Source organism: Oncorhynchus clarkii, chromosome 17 (genome assembly GCF_045791955.1).
Source record: "Oncorhynchus clarkii lewisi isolate Uvic-CL-2024 chromosome 17, UVic_Ocla_1.0, whole genome shotgun sequence".
NCBI classification, from domain to species: domain Eukaryota; kingdom Metazoa; phylum Chordata; class Actinopteri; order Salmoniformes; family Salmonidae; genus Oncorhynchus; species Oncorhynchus clarkii.
This window is the reverse complement of record NC_092163.1, coordinates 53,791,237-53,813,489: the sequence shown is the minus strand read 5'-3', so window position 1 is coordinate 53,813,489 and position 22,253 is coordinate 53,791,237. Positions and strand designations below refer to the sequence as shown.

The 22,253-nt window shown below is 43.2% G+C and overlaps 1 protein-coding gene across 2 annotated transcripts; it reads right to left on the bottom strand.

Moving 5' to 3' along the window:
- Positions 1–11,787: 11,787 nt before the first annotated feature.
- Positions 11,788–21,740, bottom strand: LOC139369827 (transmembrane protein 88B-like). 2 transcript variants are annotated; one of them, XM_071109103.1, is made up of 3 exons: positions 21,514–21,740; positions 19,043–19,340; positions 11,788–13,535 (listed from the first exon to the last, which is right to left on the bottom strand). In XM_071109103.1, the coding sequence occupies exons 2-3, from the start codon at positions 19,337–19,339 to the stop codon at positions 13,308–13,310; spliced, it is 525 nt and encodes a 174-aa protein (XP_070965204.1). In that variant the 5' UTR covers position 19,340; positions 21,514–21,740; the 3' UTR covers positions 11,788–13,307. The 2 variants fall into 2 exon arrangements, with proteins under 2 accessions (XP_070965204.1, XP_070965203.1); XM_071109102.1 differs by lacking the exon at positions 21,514–21,740 and adding an exon at positions 20,586–20,659.
- Between the last annotated feature and the right edge of the window lie 513 nt (positions 21,741–22,253).

The window sequence follows — 22,253 nt, the reverse complement described above, 5'->3', positions numbered from 1 at the left end:
TCAACAATTACAGGCAAGGGTTGTAAAAAACAGACTTGACTCCAACATGTGGACCCTTTGTTCCCTCAATCTACCCTAACAATGAGTTACACAAGGATGATCGGGTTTCAAGCATCTGGTCAGCTATATGGGTATAAGGCGAGACCCAGATGCAGACACGGGAGGCAGATGGTTTGAGTCTGATATTTATTATAATCCAAAAGGGTAGGCAAGAGAATGGTCGTGGACAGGCAAAAGATCAAAACCAGGTCAGAGTCCAGGAGGTACAGTGGCAGGCAGGCTCGACGTCAGGGCAGGCAGAATGGTCAGGCAGGCTCGACGTCAGGGCAGGCAGAATGGTCAGGCAGGCTCGACGTCAGGGCAGGCAGAATGGGCAGGCAGGCTCGACGTCAGGGCAGGCAGAATGGTCAGGCAGGCTCGACGTCAGGGCAGGCAGAATGGTCAGGCAGGCTCGACGTCAGGGCAGGCAGAATGGTCAGGCAGGCTCGACGTCAGGGCAGGCAGAATGGTCAGGCAGGCTCGACGTCAGGGCAGGCAGAATGGTCAGGCAGGCGGGTTCAGAGTCCAGACAGGCAAGGGTCACAACTGGGAGGAATAGCAAAAACAGAGAGTAGGAAAAAGCAGGAGAATGGGGAAAAACACTGACTTGACAAACAAGACAAACTGGAAACAGACAAGCAGGGAACACAGGAATAAGTACCCAGGGACAAATTAGGAAAACAGGTGAAACCTAGAGGTGGGTGGAGACAATCACAAAGACAGGTGAAACAGATCAGGGCATGACAGCAATGCCTGGCTTTGAGTCAACAGATACTGACAGCGGTGACGAACAATGTCTTAAGCCAACCAGAACACAGGCTGTAAAAGGTAGTAAAGACAAACCTCCAGTGACAGTGATCACACATACATCAGCATCTCCAAAACAGTTTGATGAATGGTCAAAAATGTTGAAACAGTCACGAGAAGTGGGTATGAAAACATGGGACCATCTGAATCATTATAAGAAACTCTACAATCTACATCCTTATGATGGGTTACAGATATTAGCCTTTGTTTTGAACAACCGTGAACATGGTGTACTTGAAGAAAAGGTTTCTAGAGCTGTGGGTGTTGAAGAGCCATACATGTTTTACTTAAGGGTCTGACCAATGCAACCACCAATTGGAGAGAACCAAATGTGTTCAAAAACCGAAACAACCGTTTGTTGAATTTGAAGAAAGGTTTAGAGCAGAAGTGGTCAGACACAGTGGGTTACCCGGCTTGGAAGATGAAGATGCACTCAATTCCTCCAAAAATGGGGCAATCACCCACCAGCTGATGCAATCCATACATGATGATTTGCAAAACCCTTTTGTTTCCACAACTAATGACTGGGAGAGCCAAAACTACTGTGACATCATCGACAGGTTGTCAATAATAAACTGGCTGTTATCAGAGTTGTGCAGGTTCCGAGTGAAACCAACATTATTCGTTCAGCAGTAGAGAAACCTGGTGTATGTCATTATTGTGGGATTTCTGGTCACTGGCAACGAGAATGTCAGAAAATTAGACGTGTTCTTATGAGGAATGACCAGGAGAAGCAGAGCCCATATAAGGGACAATGGAATCAAGACAACAGCGCCAACGACACAATGTTGATGCAGAAATGTAAGAAGCTCTCTCCGGCTCAGCAGCAGAGTTGGCTGGATGCTGTGGAGGGAAACTAATAGACTAACCTCCTACATCCCATCTCAGCTGGTGTACATATGAAATTCGATGGAATATATGTGAACATGATGGTAAACAACTGTGCAGTAGATGTTTTAGTAGATACAGGTGCTGAAGTCATTGTATTGCCCATATCTTATGCAAAACATATATGTCCTCAGTAAATGGGAAAGAAGATGAGAGGAACAGGAGTGGGGGGAGACAGACAGATATGAAACAAACCAAACCATTATCAATTTCTATTGGTCCAATGAAGATTGATGCAGGGGTGTGGATAGGCTCATTTGAACAACCTATTTTAGGCCTTGATGTTAATATGCAGCTTGACTCTACACTGAACATTTCTGAAGGGAAGGTGACGTGGCAAATTAGACAACTGCAGGGATCTACAGTTCAGAACCATCCTATTTGGACTACGAAGAAAAATTATTGTGGAACTTTGGATATGGAACCAGTCTTCTTGACAGGTGTTGCCCCACCTTGCACAAAACAATATCCCATTAGCAAGGAAGATATGGCTGCTACTAAAGTTGTGATTCGAGATCTATGAGACATGGGTATAGTTGAAAAGACACATTCTGCCTCTAATAGCTCAGTATGTCCAGTGAAAAAATCAAGTGGTGACTGGCGAGGGACAGTGGACTACAGGAATGCGAATGAAGCCATCTTCAAGCTCACTTCACTGATGGCTGACACTTCAACATGGCTTGCTATTTCTGTGGATGGTCAACAGTATCAGTGGACTAGGACTCTTATGGGCCTTCATAATGGTCCTTTGATTTACCATCAGGCATTGAGGAGACATCTCCAAGATCTTCCTCCGATGTCATCTGTTGTCATTCAATATGTTGATGATATATTGTTAGCGTCAGAAGATGAGGAAACACATGCTGAAGATCTAAAATCACTGTTAGACCACTTGCATGTCAAAGGCCATAAAGCTAGCTCTAAGAATGCCCAACTCGTGCAATCACAGGTTATCTACCTTGGTCAACTGGTCTCACAGGGAAAAAGAGAGATGACACAAAGTCATACGGCTGCCATACAAGCTGCCAAGGAGCCCACTACCATTAAAGAACTTCGCTCCTTCATTGGCTTGTGCAACTACAACAGATGCTGGGTGGACTCCTTTGCCAAAATTGCACAACCCCTTAACGACCTCCTCAAGGGAGACCCTGATTCAAAAGACTCTGTAGCCTTCACGGAAGAATAGAAAGAGGTTTTTGGCAAGTTCAAACTAACTTTGTCATCAGTACCATCTTTGGGCATTCCGGAAAGATGGCAACATGACCTCAGTGCTGACACAAGACCATGGTGATTGTCAGAAACCTGTAGGCTACTATTCAAAGAAATTGGATGATACGGTGTTGGGATGGGGTCTCTGCCTCAGAGCTATGCAGGCTACTTATGTCGCTGTGTCGATGGTGGCATCGCATGTTCTGGACCAACATCTTACCATCAAGTGTCCACATGCTGTTCATACTCTTTTGACAATGAATCGAGTTGCACAGGTCACAGCTGCTTGTTGGAACAAATGGTCAACTGTGTTGGAGCCTCCTAACAGCATCATACAACATGGCACACTATGTAATCCAGCTACTCTGATGCTTCCTCCAGATACCACATTACTAGAACACAACTGTTGTGAGTTGGTTTTGGATCAGCTCTCTGATGGGTTTTACGAAGAGTCATCCGTTGGAAAACCCAGAGTTTAACTTATTCACAGACTGTTCAAGCATTGTGGAGGGGGGTGTGAGGAAGGCAGGCTGGGCAGTTACTACAATGGACAATGTGACAGTGACAGGGACGTTACCTGCAAGAACAGGTGGTGGAATTGGTGGCTTTGACAGAAGCATGCAAATAGGCTGAAGGAAAACAGCTAATTACACAGTATGCTTTTGGTGTTACCCATGATTTTGGAAAAATATGGAAAAACACAATTCATGACATCACTGGGATCTCCTGTGAAGAATAGACCAGAGGTGATGGCTGTACTGAATGCTCTCCAGTTACCTGGACAAGTTGCAATTTTTGAGAATGAAAGCACATGGAAAAATCTTTACAGATGAGAGTAAAGGTAATGATCTGGCTGACAGAGCTGCCAAGGCGGCTGCCAAGAGTACACCTCTGTCACCTAATCTGATTAGGAAATACTCCTCGGATGCATTGCCTACGGTATTATGTGGTATACGGGCAACACATAACAAATCAAATCAAATTGTATTGGTTACTTACACATGGTTAGCAGATGTTAATCTGTGTGTAGCGAAATGCTTGTGCTTATAGTTACGACAATGCAGTAATATTTAACAAGTAATCTAACAAATTCACAACTACCTTATACACACAAATGTAAGGGATGAATAAGAATATGTACATATAAATATATGGTTGAGCGATGGCCGTGCGGCTTAGGCAAGATGCAGTAAATGGTATAGAGCAGTATATACATATGAGATGAGTGATGTAGGATATGTAAACATTATTAAAGTGGCGTTATTTAAAGTGACTAATGATAGGCATAGGCATGTAAGGCGTATAGGTGTAGCAGGTAAGGCGGAGTCAGGCGCAGGACACAGAGATGAGTAATAAACGTAACTTTACTCAAAACAACAACATTTCCAAGAAGGAAAATAATCAAGCTCACAAATGAGACCAACTTACAACGAACAAACACGCACAAAACCATGGGGGAATCAGTGGGTTAAATAAGGAACATATAATTATGGGAATGGAAACCAGGTTGTGGGCGGAGCAGTTGCCGCACCAGGCAGTGATACAGCCCGACAGGATGCTCTCGATTGTGCATCTGTAAAGGTTTGTGAGTGTTTTAGGTGACATGCCAACCACAGGGTTAAGTCCGTTTGAGGTCGATCCATGTCACTACCAGGCACGTTAGAATTGAGAAAAGCAGACGTGCACTTTATGAGTGACACAATTCTTAACTATTGCATACAACTCTCTAATGCAGTAGGTGAAGCAGACAGACAAGTAAAAGAGGTGGGACATGACGTAGTACCAGGACAGTTGGTGATGGTAAAAAAAATATGTAACAGACATTTTAGGGCCAAAATGGGAAGGTCCTTATCAAGTTTTGCTCATAACGAGGTCAGCAGTAAAAGTCCGGGGGAAATCACGATGAATACATGTCACTCGTTGCAAGGTTGTCCATTTTGAGTACAAAGCGGAGCCTGTATGTAACGGATGTGAAATAGCTAGCTAGTTAGCGGTGGTGCGCACTAAATAGTGTTTCAATCGGTGACGTCACTTGCTCTGAGACCTTGAAGTAGTGGTTCCCCTTGCTCTGCAAGGGCCGCTGCTTTTGTGGAGCGATGGGTAACGATGCTTCGTGGGTGACTTGTTGATGTGTGCAGAGGGTCCCAGGTTCGCGCCCGGGTATGGGCGAGGGGACGGTCTAAAGTTATACTGTTACATGGAGAATAAAGAAATTATTGATTGGCCCCTGATTGCTAATCTCGGGGGAAGAAGCATAGTAAGATGATCAGAATCTGATAAGCTTCTATGTTGTACACCGCAGTCATCATATTAGGGATATTTAGGTGAAATTTCCAACGTTTTCCTGAAAATTGGGACATGTTTACTTAGATTTCCCTATGTGAAATATCAATTTCTCTTGAAACCAGGACATGCTAATTTCACTGTTTTGTTTCCTTAGTTACAGGTTATGAGAATCTACCATTTGAAGCTGAAGCAATATTCCTTGACCCAAAGACTGTACTTGAAACGATACAAGATCACTGGTGAAGTGTTCATTAGAGAAGTCCTTATCAACCTTGTAGACAATCATTTTTTGTGTGTTTCCTTCTAATACAGGATGTGGTAAGAGTTGTTAATATCATTACACCTGTCAATATTTATTTTCTGAAACTTTGTTTGAAATCTATTTCTTATTGCAACAGCAAGTCAAATATGCCCTTTGTGTTTTATAGAAATGCAAGGTGTTTAACGTGAAAGATTTTATGCTTACTGCTAATGTTGTCTATTTTTCATGTTTCTATTGTTTTCTAAAAATACATTTTAAGTATACTGTATTTATTTTTTAAATGGTCTAGGGGGGAGTGTAATTATATTTCCATGTCAAATACACAACGCCGGGGATGAGAGGTCAATAGAGTACTCAAGGTAAAGAAGACTAAACCCATGCCCGGATTCAAACCCATGTAAATGTGTGCCTTTGTCAGCGGCTTTACACACTGGACCACATACACACTGAGATAGCCATGAATTTATTTAGCCTATTGCTTGTTATGAACATATAATAAAACAGTTGGTCAACAAACAAACACAAAATTCCCTAACAAAAGAGACATCTACCCTCTACAAATACTGCCCATTTGTTACAGTACCAGTCAAAAGTTTGGACACACCTACTCATTCAAGGGTTTTTCTTTATTTTTTACTATTTGCTACATTGTTGAATAATATTGAATAATAAGACAACATCAAAACTATGAAATAACACATATGGAATCATGTAGTAACTAAAAAGTGTTAAACAAATCAAAATATATTTTATATTTGAGATTCTTCAAAGAAGCCATCCTTTGCCTTGAAAACAGCTTTGCATACTCTTGGCATTCTCTCAACCAGCTTCGTGAGGTCATCACCTGGAATTTCAATTAACAGGTGTGCATTGTTAAATATGAATTTGTGTAATTGTAAGGTTCTATATTTATTTTGTGCTCTGTTTCATAACAATTTCACAACTACCTTATACACACGTGTAAAGGAATGAATAAGAATATGTACATTAAAAAAAAATATGAATAAGTGATGGTATAGAACGGCATGGGCAAGATGCAGTAGATGGTATAGAGTACAGTATATACATATGAGATGAGTAATGTAGGGTATGGTAACATTATATAAAGTGGCATTGTTTAAAGTGGCTAGTGATACATTTACTACATCAATTGTTCCATTATTAAAGTGGCTGGAGTTGAGTCGGTATGTTGGCAGCAGCCACTCATTGTTAGTGATGGCTATTTAACAGTCTGATGGCCTTGAGATAGAAGCTGTTTTTCAGTCTCGGTCCCTGCTTTGATGCACCTGTACTGACCTCGCCTTCTGGATGATAGCGGGGTGAACAGGCAGTGTCTCGGGTGGTTGTTGTCCTTGATATTTTTGGCCTTCCTGTGACATCGGGTGGTGTAGGTGTCCTGGAGGGCAGGTAGTTTGCCCCGGGTGATGCGTTGTGCAGACCTCACTACCCTCTGGAGAGCCTTACAGTTATGGGCGGAGCAGTTGCCGTACCAGGCGGTGATACAACCTGACAGGATGCTCTTGATTGTGCATCTGTAAAAGTTTCTATCTGGTAACAAGCCAAATTTCTTCTGCCTCCTGAGGTTGAAGAGGCGCTGCTGCGCCTTCACCACGCTGTCTGTGTGGTTGGACCATTTCAGTTTGTCTGTGATGTGTATGCCGAGGAACTTAACTTTCATCCCTCTCCACTACTGTTCCGTCGATGTGGATAGTTTGTTATATCTGGATTACTTCTCCTGTCCTATTCGGTGTCCTGTGTGAATCTAAGTGTGCGTTCTCTTATTCTCTCCTTCTCTCTTTCTTTCTCTCTCTCGGAGGACCTGAGCCCTAGGACCATGCCCCAGGACTGACTACCTGACATGATGACTCCTTGCTGTCCCCAGTCCACCTGGCCGTGCTGCTGCTCCAGTTTCAACTGTTCTGCCTTATTATTATTCGACCATGCTGGTCATTTATGAACATTTGAACATCTTGGCCATGTTCTGAAAAAATTCCCACCCGGCACAGCCAGAAGAGGACTGGCCATCCCACATATGCTCTCTCTAATTCTCTCTTTCTTTCTCTCTCTCGGAGGACCTGAGCCCTAGGACCATGCCCCAGGAATACCTGACATGATGACTCCTTGCTGTCCCCAGTCCACCTGACTGTGCTGCTGCTCCAGTTTCAACTGTTCTGCCTTATTATTATTCAACCATACTGGTCATTCATGAACATTTGAACATCTTGGCCATGTTCTGTTATAATCTCCACCCGGCACAGCCAGAAGAGGACTGGCCACCCCACATAGCCTGGTTCCTCTCTAGGTTTCTTTCTAGGTTTTGGCCTTTCTAGGGAGTTTTTCCTAGCCACCGTGCTTCTACACCTGCATTGCTTGCTGTTTGGGGTTTTAGGCTGGGTTTCTGTACAGCACTTTGAGATATCAGCTGATGTATGAAGGGCTATATAAATAAATTTGATTTGATTTAATTTGATAGGGGGGGTGCTCCCTCTGCTGTTTCCTGAAGTCCACGATCATCTCCTTTGTTTTGTTGACGTTGAGTGTGAGGTTATTTTTCTGACACCACACTCCGAGGGCCCTCACCTCATCCCTGTAGGCCGTCTCGTTGTTGTTGGTAATCAAACCTGCCACTGAACTTGATGATTGAGTTGGAGGCGTGTATGGCCACACAGTCGTGGGTGAACAAGGAGTACAGGAGGGGGCTGAGAACGCACCCTTGTGGGGCCCCAGTGTTGAGGATCAGCGGGGTGGAGATGTTGTTACCTACGCTCACCACCTGAGGGTTCCCCGTCAGGAAGTCCAGGACCCAGTTTCACAGGGTGGGGTCGAGACCCAGGGTCTCGAGCTTGATGACGAGTTTGGAGTGTACTATGGTGTTAAATGCTGAGCTGTAGTCGATGAACAGCATTCTCACATAGGTATTCCTCTTGTCCAGATGGGTTAGGGCAGTGTGATTGCGTTGTCTGTGGACCTATTGGGGCGGTAAGCATATTGTAGTGGGTCTAGGGTGTCAGGTAGAGTGGAGGTGATATGGTACTTGACTAGTCTCTCAAAGCACTTCATGGTGACTGAAGTGAGTGGTACGGGGCGGTAGTCATTTAGCTCAGTTACCTTATCTTTCTTGGGAACAGGAACAATGGTTTCCCTCTTGAAGCATGCGGGAACCTCAGACTGGGATAAGGATTGATTGAATATGTCCGTAAACACACCAGCCAGCTAGTCTGCGCATGCTCTGAGGATGCGGATGGGGATGCCGTCTGGGCCTGCAGCCTTGCGAGGGTTAATACGTTTAAATGTTTTGCTCAAGTCGGCTGCAGTGAAGGAGAGCCCGCATGTTTTAGTAGCGGGCCGTGTCAGTGGCACTGTATTGTCCACAAAGCTAGCAAAGAAGTTGTTTAGTCTGTCTGGGAGCAAGACTTCCTGGTCCACGACGGGGCTGGTTTTCCTTTTATAGTCCGTGATTGACTGTAGACCCTGCCACATACCTCGTGTCTGAGCCATTGAATTGCAACACTACTTTGTCTCTATACTGACATTTAGCTAGTTTGATTGCTTTGCGGGGGGAATAGCTACACTGTTTGTATGTTTTGGGTCACTTTGCCCTGATTAAAAGCAGTGGTTCGCGCTTTCAGTTTTGCACCATCCATCCATGGTTTCTGGTTTGGGAATGTTTTAATAGACTCTGTGGGTATGACATCGCCGATGCACTTGCTGATAAACCCGCTCACCGAATCAGCTTATTCATCAATATTGTTCGCCGCAATCTTGAAGCCTGGAATCCGATTGGTCGGACCAGGGTTGAACGGACCTGAGCATGGGAGCCTCCTGTTTTAGTTTCTGTCTATAGGCTGGAAGCAACTAAATGGAGTTGTGGTCATCTTTTCCGACTGGAGGGCGGGGGAGGGCCTTATATGCATCGCGGAAGTTAGAATAACGATGATCTAGAGTTTTGCCAGCCCTGGTAGCACAATCGATATGCTGATAGAATTTAGGGAGCCTTGTTTTCAGATTGGCCTTGTTAAAATCCCCAGCTACAATAAATGCACCCTCAGGATATGTGGTTTCCAGTTTACATCGAGTCAAATGAAGTTCTTTCAGGGACATCAATGTGTCTGCTTCGGGGGATATGCGGCTGTAATTTATAATCGAAGATCATTTTCTAGCTAGATAATGCGGTCGACATTTGATTGTGAGGAATTCTAAGTCAGGTGAACAGAAGGACTTGAGTTCATGTATGTTATGATCACACCACGTCTTGTTAATCATAAGGCATACACCCCTGCCCTTCTTACCAGAAATATGCTTGTTTCTGTCGGCGCGATGCGTGAAGAAACTAGCTGGCTGTACCGACTCCGGTAGCGTGTCTCGAGTGAGCCATGTTTCCGTGAAACAAAGAACGTTACAGTCGCTGTCTCTCTGGAAGGCTACCCTTGCACGGATTTCGTCTACCTTGTTGTCAAGAGACTGGACATTGGCGAGTAGTTTGCTCGGGAGCGGTGCGCGATGTGCCCGTCTACGGAGCCTGACCAGAAGACCGCTCCATCTGCCCCTTCTACGTTGTTCGTTGTTTTCGGTCGCCGGCTGGGATCCGATCAATTGTCCTGGGTGGTGGGCAAACCAGAGAATCCGCTTCAGGAAAGTCGTATTGCTGGTCGTAATGTTGGTGAGTTGACGTTGCTCTTATATCCAATAGTTCCTCCCGACTATGTGATAGTCCCACTAGTCATCTTAGGTTTTATCATTTGTTTTTCAACAGGACAATGACCCAACACACCTCTGATGGAGTGCTGCATCATGACCTGGCCACCTCAATCACCCGACCTCAACCCAATGATTTGGGATAAGTTGGACCGCAGAGTGAAGAAAAGCAGACAACAAGTGCTCAGCATATGTGGAAACTCCTTCAAGACTGTTGGAAAAGCATTCCAGATGAAGCTGGTTGAGAGAATTCCAAGAGTGTGTAAAGCTGTCATCACGGCAAAGGCTGGCTATTTTGAAGAATCAAAAATATATTTAACACTTTTTGGGTTGCTACATGATTCGATGTGTTATTTTATAGTTTGTCTTCACAAAAATAAAGAAAAACCCTTGAATGAGTAGGTGTGTCCATACTTTTGACTGGTACTCTATAATCCACATACGAATTCAAACGAACATACATAGTCTACTTGAACTGACTACAACCCCCCCCCCCCCCCCCCCCCCCCTTCCAGCAGCCACCTGGAGTCAATTCGAAATATGAATATCTTCCTGCTGGAGGATTATTTTCCTCCTGTGACGAAATGGGTCATATTAAGATCCGACATCTGTACAGGTGTAGGATCTTAATCCTGCTCAGGAAATGCAGATGACCTTCATGATTTACAGAAATTAACTGAACCTGCACTAACACACAGTTATATTAACAGTATTGCACTTTTCATGTAGCCTGCTTTTGGCCAGCTAATAGCATAAGCACTGATCAAGCAACATTATTGACTAAATGTTCAAATCCTGTTTCTGCAGGATTATTTTGCTGTGACAATATAGGTCAAATTAAGATCCTACATCTGTACACACCAGCATCAAATTCAGCATCTTCATTACCTCATGTCCTTCTCATAAAATGTTGCTGCCATGGAAGAGCTCATAATGACAAAATCAATATTTTAATTTATTTTCTAGGCAAGTCAGTTAATAACAAATTCTTATTTTCAATGACAGCCTAGGAGCAGTGGGTTAATTGCCTTGTTCAGGGGCAGAACAACAGGTTTTTACCTTGTCAGCTCAGGGATTTGATCTTGCGACCTTTCAGTTAGAGATCCAATGCTCTACCCACTAGGCTACCTGCCACCCCAAGTATTTTGTCTAGGTAAAGGGATGATATAAATATACACATGTATTCAGAGAAATCCCTTGTATTGGCTTTACATTTCTAAACAAAGTGCACAGCATGTCCTTAATTCCATTCATGCATAGTAATTGAGTAAGACAAGCAGGCTACTTTAAAATGTTTACTTGAAATATGTCCTGTGTTACAGTAATGTCCAGAGTTAATAAAAAAAACTAAAACAGTCGATTATATTGCCGTGTGAAAATGGGTTACATTAAACCCCAGTTAATATGGCCACATTAGGGGGAAATGAATAAGTGCATGTACGAGTCAGTACATTTGAAGTTGGAGAGTTTGAGGAGTCTGGAGATGACTATCAAACCCTCTCCCAGGCAGAGTGAGTCATTCCACTGCACACCCACTGTACTGGCACTCCCTCTATCACCATTAGTGCTTGAAGTGTGTGTAAGATGCAACATCAACACAAGTATGTCAACAGGTTTATTCTTCAATAACATACATTTACAGAATGTGGATTGGCTACAACCATCAACTGTTCTGATATAGTTCATGGTTCAATAAGTAGAGTCTATTGAGTTCAATTCACTTCAAGTAATTATTTAAGTTGATTCAAATGTATAGCTAAATTATGAGATGGGGATTTTTGGTTGGGTGCTTATGCTCTATACACTGTGTAAATGTGTGTCTGCCTCAGAAAACAACATGACTACTGGATGCCATCTTTCCATGAGTAACGTCTTTAGATCTCAAATGATCAGGCTGTATCACAACCGGCCGTGATTGGGAGTCCCATAAGGCGGCACACAATTGGCCCAGTGTCGTCCGGGTTTGGCCGGTGCAGGCCGTCCTTGTAAATAAGAATTTGTTCTTAATTGACTTGCCTAGTTAAAGGTTAAATTGAAAAAAATTATGATAAACAGTGATTAACATACTATTGAGTAATGCTTTCAAAGTAGTAGACCATGTTGGTAGGAAGAGAGGCACTCTATTAAGGAATATCACATAGAACCACACTGTCTCTCAGGAGCAGATTGAGGAATGTCTAGGCATTATCTGATATGAATCATACCACACATCATATAAAGATCTATGTGAGATAATGACAGTGAAATGTCCAGGGATTTAAAACTGTATATCTATTTGAACTAAGTGTCCTCACCATTAGCCTCTAGTATGTGTTATTTAAAGATAGACGGATCAAAGACTTGGCATTTCAGCTCCAATTCCTTTTACGGTGGCCGCAATTAAGGGGAATTACCAGTAATGTGTTTACATATAGGTCAATTACTAGGTACATAGAAATGTAACGTTGGTAGGATCTGATAAGTACAAAATGAGTAATGACGGCTCTGTTAAAACACATCAGAATGATTTTTAGCAAGAAAATATGCCAATATACTAAACAAAAAAACAAACACAACAGACAAAGAAAAGGCTATAATTCTGTCTCATCCCGTTCACACATGACTGATGTAGAGCAACCTAGGCTACTTTTATGAACTATACTTACATTGAGGTAGCTTACATGGCACTTTCACAAGATGGTGAATATAATGAAATCAATAGAATGAACAAAATCTGCTAAATAAGTAAGCTTGTAAACATATTTTCCTTCCATTCTAGACATTTGAGTGATAGTTACATTTTTCTGCTACATCAAGATTCACAACCATATAAGTTAGCAGATAATTGAAAATAGATCAATATACATAACCAATACAAATCCACAGAGAAGAGCTGCTAGCATATTCCACCCTTACCTTCACTGTTTCCTTCTGACCAGCAACAGCCCTATAGCCACATGTAAAGCTCTGTCTTTAAACAATTGGACTGGTTCACATTGTATCCATTCGATTGTATGACATTCATTACAGTTTAATAGGACACTAAATAGATTTGACACTGCTATTCTCCAGGACTCGATTCTCTCTTGACTGTTAACCTATTGAACTCTTCGAACACTGGTTTATTCGAGCATTGGTCCAATCAGACCCAGGCACGGACATCACCCCCCCAGTCCAAGCCCCGTCCATGGTACCATGCACCTGTTATTGGCTGAAACAGCAGCAGGAGTCGCAGCCTCCGGAGCAGCCCACAGAAGATGGCCGCCGCCAACACCACCAGCGGTGACATCATCACAAAGCCCAGGATGATGAGGGCGGAGCAACTGTTGTCGTCGAGGTAACGGCAGATAGGAGAGGGGGAATCTAGGACCTGCGGGGGTAGAACACAGACTGTTACATTCAGACAGAAACACACTCCAGTGATAGGGACAATTCCATTGATACAGTATGTGTTTCTGAGTTGTTTTTGTTAGTGATGCAAATGTTTGTGCTTTAGTTTAACTGAAAAGAACTGAGGGGGAAGAAGAGGTGTGTGTGTGCGTGTGTGTACACAAGAGGGACCATAAGACGGAAGGTACTGGGGTGTGTGACAGACTCTTTTCCAGTTTCCCTCTGCTGTTCACTGTTCAGATAAGAAGCAGCCCAGAGCTGCCAATACAATCCCTAGGCTGTCAATCACCTGTAAGCACCACAGAAAGAAAACAGGAGAGATAGATAGAGAGAGGGAAAGAGATAGATAGGAGAGAGATAGAGGGAGGGTGAGAGAGGGAGGAAGGAAGGTGGAGAGAGAGACTGGGATGAGATGAGAGCGACAAGAGACAGATAGGTAATGGAGCCCCTGCTCTGCTTACTAGACTTGATCATCTGTGACATACATTACATAAACCAGGGTATGTGGATCCTGCTTATTGAACATCTCATTCCAAAATCATGGGAATTAATATGGAGTTGGTCTCCCCTTTGCTGCTATAACATCCTCCACTCTTCTGGGAAGGCTTTCCACTAGATGTTGGAACATTGTAGCAAGGACTTAAGATTTCCCTTCACTGGAACTAAGGGGCCTAGCCCAAACCATGAAAAACAGCCCCAGACCATTATTCCTTCTCCAACTTTACAGTTTGGCACTATGCATTGGGGCACGTAGCGTTCTCCTGGTGTCCGCCAAACCCAGATTCGTCCGTCGACTGCTAAAGTGGTGAAGCATGATTCATCACTCCAGAGCATGCATTTCCACTGCTCCAGAGTACAATGGTGGTGTGCTTTACACCACACCAGCCGACGCTTGGCATTAAACATGGTGATCTTAGGCTTGTGTTTGGCTGCTTGGCCATGGAAACCTATTTTATGAAGCTCCTGAAGAACAGGTATTGTGCTGACGTTGCTTCCAGAAGCGGTTTGGAACTCTGTCGTGAGTATTGCAACCGAGGATCGTTTTTTTTTTAAAGTTACGCGCTTCAGCACTCAGCGGTCCTGTTCTGTGAGCTTGGGGGGCATATCACTTCACGGCTGAGCCGTTGTTGCTCCTAGACATTTCCACTTCACAATATCAGCTCTCTAGCAGGGCAGACTGACTTGTTGGAAAGGTGGCATCTTATGATGGCGCCACATTCAAAGGCCATTTTACTGCCAATATTTGTCTATGGAGATTGCATGGCTGTGTGCTTTGTTTTTATACACCTGTCAGCAACAGGTGTGGCTGAAATAGCCGATTCCTTTTGTATACATAGTGTACTATATACAGACACTGTCAGCAAGAGGGAAGAAAGAGTGATACAGATACACAGAGTGGGACAGACAGGCAGACAGACACGCTCATGCACACACAAACAGACAGATATTCAAAAATGCACAAAAACACTTACATACAAGTACACAAACACTCAGTGTGTTCTCGTTAGGGCTACATTCTATAAGAACCCTCTGGCATATAATTCTCTCTTTGTCAGCATTTTCAAGAGGAATTTCCCCACCCACCTTAACTGAACGCTGCAACCTCGAGCCATCATCAATCTACACACACACACACGCGCACATGCACACGCACACACACACATTTTCTCCACTTTATTCTTTCTGTCTTGTCAGCATAGGCATGGGCCCAGCTGGGGACTAATTGGCACTAATTCAACAATCATGTCTTCTCATGGATATCCTCTCTCACTGTCCAATCCTTCACTTCTCCAACAGTTGACTGACATTCCCAACTGTGGCAGGCAGCAAGGGTCTATACTGGCACTTGTTATATTATATATATAGTAATGTTCACAACATACTATTAGGCTACACATTACACATGCCACTCACATTCTGTATATTTGTACATCCTTCCCAGCCATCACTAATGAAGACGTCTTGAAAATGCCAGTGTCTTCTGGACACTTTAAGACATGAAGAATGAATTAAAATCAAATCAAATAAATTAAATAAATTGCTATTGATTTAATTAAAGGCAACTTTCCAAAGAAAGAGCAATCAGTGTGTTTGATCGTACACAAACTTCTTCCAAATGTCAAAAAAGTTAGCAAACAGCAGTAAAAGGAAGACAAAATACAACAAAGACATATTTGAATGTAACATCAATAATGGAGACAAGCAAGGCCACCTGGCATGGTGCCAACTCTACCAGATGAGGGGCTGAGGAAATATGACCGCACAGCGCTGTCAGAAGATGATTTGGGTAGTTTACTTTTCGCCAAGGACAACAGCTGTAGATCTTAGAGGACACTTTGGCATCATTATGAGACTGATAGCGTTTACTGACGTGTCCGCTCCTTGAATCTGTTCCTCGTGGCGTGTCTAAGGAGGACCTCTTCAAAATGCACATCATAATCCTGTTTTAGACACAGTCCACCTGTTCTTAAAGGTGGTCTTACGTGTTTGTCAGACGTGTTAAAGAGATTGAACGGGATCTTAAGCACTTACAAATCCATAACATATTGTACGAATTGGAATTGGTAACATATAATTCAGATTACAGAATGTTTTATGTATTTTTTGCTGGACGGAACATATCATATACAAAATGGATGACGTAGTACACAATTGTGCACAATTTCCGGGGACCCGTTTTGGCTTGTGAACACTACTTTCAAAACTACTGGCTAAAATTATACAAAACCTTTATAAAACATCTTTAAAGGAAAATACAGGTTCAAGGAAAAGTTTCCTGTAATGCAGGAAATGTAAAACTTGAAGTTTAATTGAGGTTTAAAAAGGCTTCTGAAGTTTGTAATTTCCACTTGATTTTCCCGTACGAAAAATGTATCAACCCCTAATAAAAAGTCAATTCATTATAATCCACATAATAATTCACATGTCCTGTTGCTGCAGGATTATTTTCCTTTTGCATGCAAAATGCATCAGACACTTTCTTTATTTTTAAAGTCTATATCTTGAAAACTTGATTGCTGACATGTAAAACCTTTTTGGGATTGTATCAACAGTGGACTAATGAAGCATACTAAAGGATAGTTTTTGAGTGGAATTTTCCCTTGAGTTCTTAAAAGTGGTCTATTGCCAAGATGCATCCAGCAATATGTCTACCTTTCTCATTCATTTGGGATTGAGTAATATACTGTAGTATAATAGGCCAATGAAGTGATGTCATCTTCTGGGTGATGTCTAAAGAAGGGTGAGGCTGACAGAGGTTGACAGGGACGTCATATCTTTCCCAGAAATGTAGGGGTATCTGTCTGCCCCTGATCCAGGGTGTTCCCAGAGCCAGTGCTGAAGTCACACAGGGTTTGCCCCAGAGTTATGTACTTGCCCCCTACTCTTCATACTCTACATACTCCCACTTGGACAGATACTTGAACCTCAACGTCCTGTCCCACCCTAAGGGTGTGTCTGTTTGCCTCTGGTCCAGGGTGTTCTCAATGTCGATTCCATGCACAACAAGAACTGAATTCTACCATTCTTTAGATACTTGGGTATGCCCGGTATACTTTTACTGTGTTGGTTAGGGGGAAGAAGGAAGGAATCTTTCATTTAAACTCATGTTCAAACATCTTCATGTTAGAGCACGGCAGACAGACACGTCTATCCACTAGTGGGGTTCTTATTACGTAAAGGTTATTTTAGTTCCATTTAAGAGATAATACCTGAGAAGCCGGTGCTATCTAGGGTTGCTAGAGACGCGACCCAGTCGTTCAGTCTTTTTGTTCTGTATCTATGGACGCGACCCAGTCGTTCAGTCTTTTTGTTCTGTATCTATGGACGCGACCCAGTCATTCAGTCTTTTTGTTCTGTATCTATGGACGCGACCCAGGTCGTTCAGTCTTTTTGTTCTGTATCTATGGACGCGACCCAGTCGTTCAGTCTTTTTGTTCTGTATCTATGGACGCGACCCAGTCGTTCAGTCCTTTTGTTCTGTATCTATGGACGCGACCCAGGTCGTTCAGTCTTTTTGTTCTGTATCTATGGACGCGACCCAGTCGTTCAGTCTTTTTGTTCTGTATCTATGGACGCGACCCAGTCGTTCAGTCCTTTTGTTCTGTATCTATGGACGCGACCCAGTCGTTCAGTCTTTTTGTTCTGTATCTATGGACGCGACCCAGTCGTTCAGTCTTTTTGTTCTGTATCTAGAGACGCGACCCAGTCGTTCAGTCTTTTTGTTCTGTATCTATGGACGCGACCCAGTCGTTCAGTCTTTTTGTTCTGTATCTATGGACGCGACCCAGTCGTTCAGTCCTTTTGTTCTGTATCTATGGACGCAACCCAGTACTTCAGTCCTTTTGTTCTGTATCTATGGACGCGACCCAGTCGTTCGTTCTAAATGTTCCATTGCCATACTAGCTGGCAACATTCTTATCCCTTGCATGCTAGCCAACTGCGACTAACTTACAGTCACGTCAAAAAGTGCAGCCAGAATAAAAGCAAAGTAGTTGCATTTGCGTTTGTTTAAGCTGTTTTCTAGTGACATTTATTTGGATACATCCATAACAATAAGCTGATGAGGTGGGATTTCGCCTGGCATAGAAAACGTGTCTCGTCAGGACACTGTCGTTCAGAGGAGCTAGCCAACAACACAGCTACAGTAACACAATTACTTCAAACTGAAGCTGGAAGACTGCAAATGAGTTGCGTTTCATTTGACCTTTTTCAATTGAATTTGTTTTGTATATATCCAAAAAAATTATGCCAGCTGAATCATGATTTTGACTGGCTGAGAAACGCTGCCTGCCTGTCTGTCTCGTCCCAACTCACAACACGTTCCTTACTATGGGACAGCAGGAGATTGAATTTGAATATTGAAACAATGTTGCAAATGTCAGAGAGACAAACAGCAAGGTTTATACAAATATCTGCTGTTGAAAACTAAATGTTAGTCTTAAAAGAAATGTGAGATAATGTCTAGATGCTTTTTATAGAGGAAATCAAGTTCATACGTTGCTTGGCTGGGCTGATGAGACAGTGGATTGCTCAGATGGAACAGAGTAAATAGGCATTTTAATGTCATAGATTTAGCCGGTGGTAACTTGTGGAATAGACACCGGCTGGAATGCGGTTTTAATTCATCAGCATTCAGGATTAGACCCACCCGTTGTAAAAATGCAAATAAGCTGTTTAAAGGGTTGCCATGGGTTACAGAGCTCAACCTCAGGGCCAATCAGCTATGATCATGATTCTTGTGTGGTTCTCTGGCAGAGTGAGCCAGTGTTCAGCTCAGCATCAGGTCACATATTAACCAGGGGTGGGAGACTGTGAGCGGTACTGACTTGACTGGAGACGCTCTGTGACCTCAATTCTGAGATGAAATCGTACCAAGCACCAGGAAATGGCTGTCATAAGGAATTGGAATTCTAACCACAATATTCTGTTGTTGTCAAAGTTTGAGTTAGAGACTTTGAGTAGCGCTATAAGCGGGCCACTACTTACCCGTGAGTGGCAGAGGAAGCCGGCGTAGAGCAGCAGTGAGGCGGGCAGCAGGACCAGGGCAAACACGGCCACCAGGACCAGGACACACACCAAGGCCAAACCCACATTCCACAGCAGCAGCCCCGCACCGCACGCCACACAGCCACAACTGCCCCGACGGCTACCCCATGCGCTGCCCTCACTGTGGGCCGTGGGAGGAGGCAGCATCTTCACCCTCTCACCCACCCAGAACTCCTCCTGCTCCTTCTCCTCGTCGCCTGAGCCCCCCTCGTCCAGATCCAAGTCCACCCCACACATCCTGATGGAGAGAGAGCGAGAGGGAGGGAGGGAGACAGTAGGAGGAAAAATAATAATTTGATACATTTAACCATGTAGTGTTATCAGGAGGAGAATGTCATTTTTCATTGTTGTGGTTTAATCCTACTTTTCCTACAATCACTTTTTCTCAATTTCCCCACACGTTGATGCATTTACCACTGGGATGTTATGGCCCACCACACAGCTTTGTGACTAAAGTAATGTTTGATGGACAGCTCTAAAACAGACTTTAACAAACAGAACAAATGTACTATATATTTGGTGTAAAGCTGTCTGATCTGTGATGATGAAATATGACTAATGTGGCTGATTGTCATGTTTCTCACTGTTTTGAGTGAGTGAGAAACACAACTTTTCAGGCAATTTACCGATTAAGCTAATTTCAGAATAGGAACTTTGCTAGGCTGTGAGAATGTGAATTACTGGAGGAGGTTTGCTTGTGTAGATTGTCATGATTTGTGCCAGTGCCAGCAGCCAGGAGTGAAGCTATTTCAACAATTGAAGTCTGATAATAGCACACCGAACCTCATATGAGTGGAGCAGCTGGCCTTTTCCACATTCCAATAGAGATCCAATCTCATGTATCGGTTAGATGTTTATCCTGTCATATAATTCCTTGATTTAACGCAACGCTCAGTTTTAACTGTCATGTAGATATTTTATTTAGCAATAAAATGGGTTTGTAGGCCTTATGACTATTGAGGTATGCAAACAAATCCAGGAAAGGAAAGACTTATTGATCCCTCGACCTCCCTTTTGCATCTATTACAGTGGGTGAAAGTCCACTTTGTCTCACCGTCCAGAAATGTTTTAACTTCCTTTTCCTGTGTTAACACAATGAGTCCCACCACGACACCGGAATTCATTTGGAATTCTGACCCTTTGTAACATGTGCATGACGCTATGACGCTCAAAAGCTACACAGGAGTTGTTAGAAGGTAAAGGCTTCTTCTACATAGAAGATCCAAGAAATCCAAGGACATAGTGTCTATAATACTGTAATACTCTCACATAGTTACTGTCACAAACTCCAAACTCCACGTTTTGCTTTGCTTATTTGAGCTGTTCTTGCCATAATATGGACTTGATCTTTTACCAAATAGGGTTATTTTCTGTATACCACCCCTACCTTGTAACAACACTTTGACTCAAACGCATTAAGAAGGAAAGAAATTCCACAAATTAACTTTTAACCTGTTATTTGAAATTAATTCCAGGTGACTACCTCATGAAACTGGTTGAGAGAATACCAAGGGTGTGCAAAAGTGTCATCAAGGTAAAGGGTGGCTGGTTACTTTGAAGAATCTCAAATATAAAATATATTTTGATTTGTTTAACACTTGAATTGGTTACTACATGATTCTATATGTGTTATTTCATAGCTTTGATGTCTTCACTATTATTCTACAATGTAGAAAATAGTAAAAGCAAAGGAACATCCTGGAATGAGTAGGTGTGTCCAAACTTTTGACTGATATTGTGTCAATGAGAGAGAGAGAGAGAGAGAGAGAGAGAGAGAGAGAGAGAGAGAGAGAGATTACTGTTTATATTTCCAACCTTGTCCTCTCCTGTTCTTGTTGTGCCACAAACACCATATAGACTTATATAAAATGTCCCAGTTACCCTTACCATCACATCCAGATACATTTAATGATATTGTGTCCAATAAAGGTATATGCTATCGTTCTCTTTATCATCACCCCCACAGCCCTTCCACGTAGGCCTATCCCCACCCCATCCCTGTCACTCAGTGGAATCAATAACAGCGATCGATCCCGCATTCACCTCCCCACCCCGCCAAGACTCTGATTGATCCGTCATTCTGAATTCAATCAGTGAGACACCTTCACCGACCGGGTGCCGAGCAGCAACACCGTAGGACCCCCAGGAAATATCACCTCTTATTGAACACATTAATACATTCTATACATTCTCACTACTATAACTAACTTTGATAGCCAATACTGTCACAAAACAACAATTATTTTCCTCTAATAAATGTATGTTTGTTTGGTGTTGATGTTTCTTGTCCTTCAGTTTAGCTTCATACACCTTTTTTTCTCTTAAGATACAGTATTTCACAAAATAAACCAATGCAAGCTGAATTTTATTCCAAATAGGCCTACATGGAATAATGTGACATTTGCACCTACCTCACTCTGTCTGTCACTATTTCTCAGAAGTCTCCTTTGCAATTGTTGACCCCAGAAACAGGAGCAGGTGCTGCCAAACTCTCTGGAAGATGTCAGAATAAGGCGTTTGCTGAGAACAGTAAAAACAAACAAAACAGCACCTTTTAGGATACGCACCTATTGCCTTTTGCAAGACAGTAGCACAGCGATGCGCGCGTTCTGCATGCGAGTGTATAGATGAGCAGTGCGCGGAGCGGTGCGCGGGGCGCGTGCTGTGAGTGGGTGTAGGTTACTATGTGTGTGAGAGAGAGAGAGCGAGAGTCCACCTCATCACAATCGGAAACGGCACTGTCCTCTTCAACATTAGTGACTTCACATGCACGCGGTGGAGTGAAAGTGAAATAACGGGGACGAGCAGAGCACACCAATAACACTATTAGCCTATTCACCAGTTTGAATGATGTCCCACTTCAGGCACGTGCACAGATAGGGCTCTATCTGTGTCAAGGTCGCCACCCCCTGTCCGTTGTTTGCGCCTAATAATCTGCCCTGTGGAAAGCTCGCACGCGCCCGGTTGCGCCCTTTCCCCAGTCTGCCCTGTATGGAGATTGCGCGCACCCGGTATCCAAACATGCATGGCTTGAGAAATGCGGTCACGGGTAAAGTGTGTACCTAGTTCAAGTGTACCTAGTTTAAATATCAACAGTGCTGCCACAGTAGCATAACATTTGATTAACACTTGATAACACTTGATTTAGCCT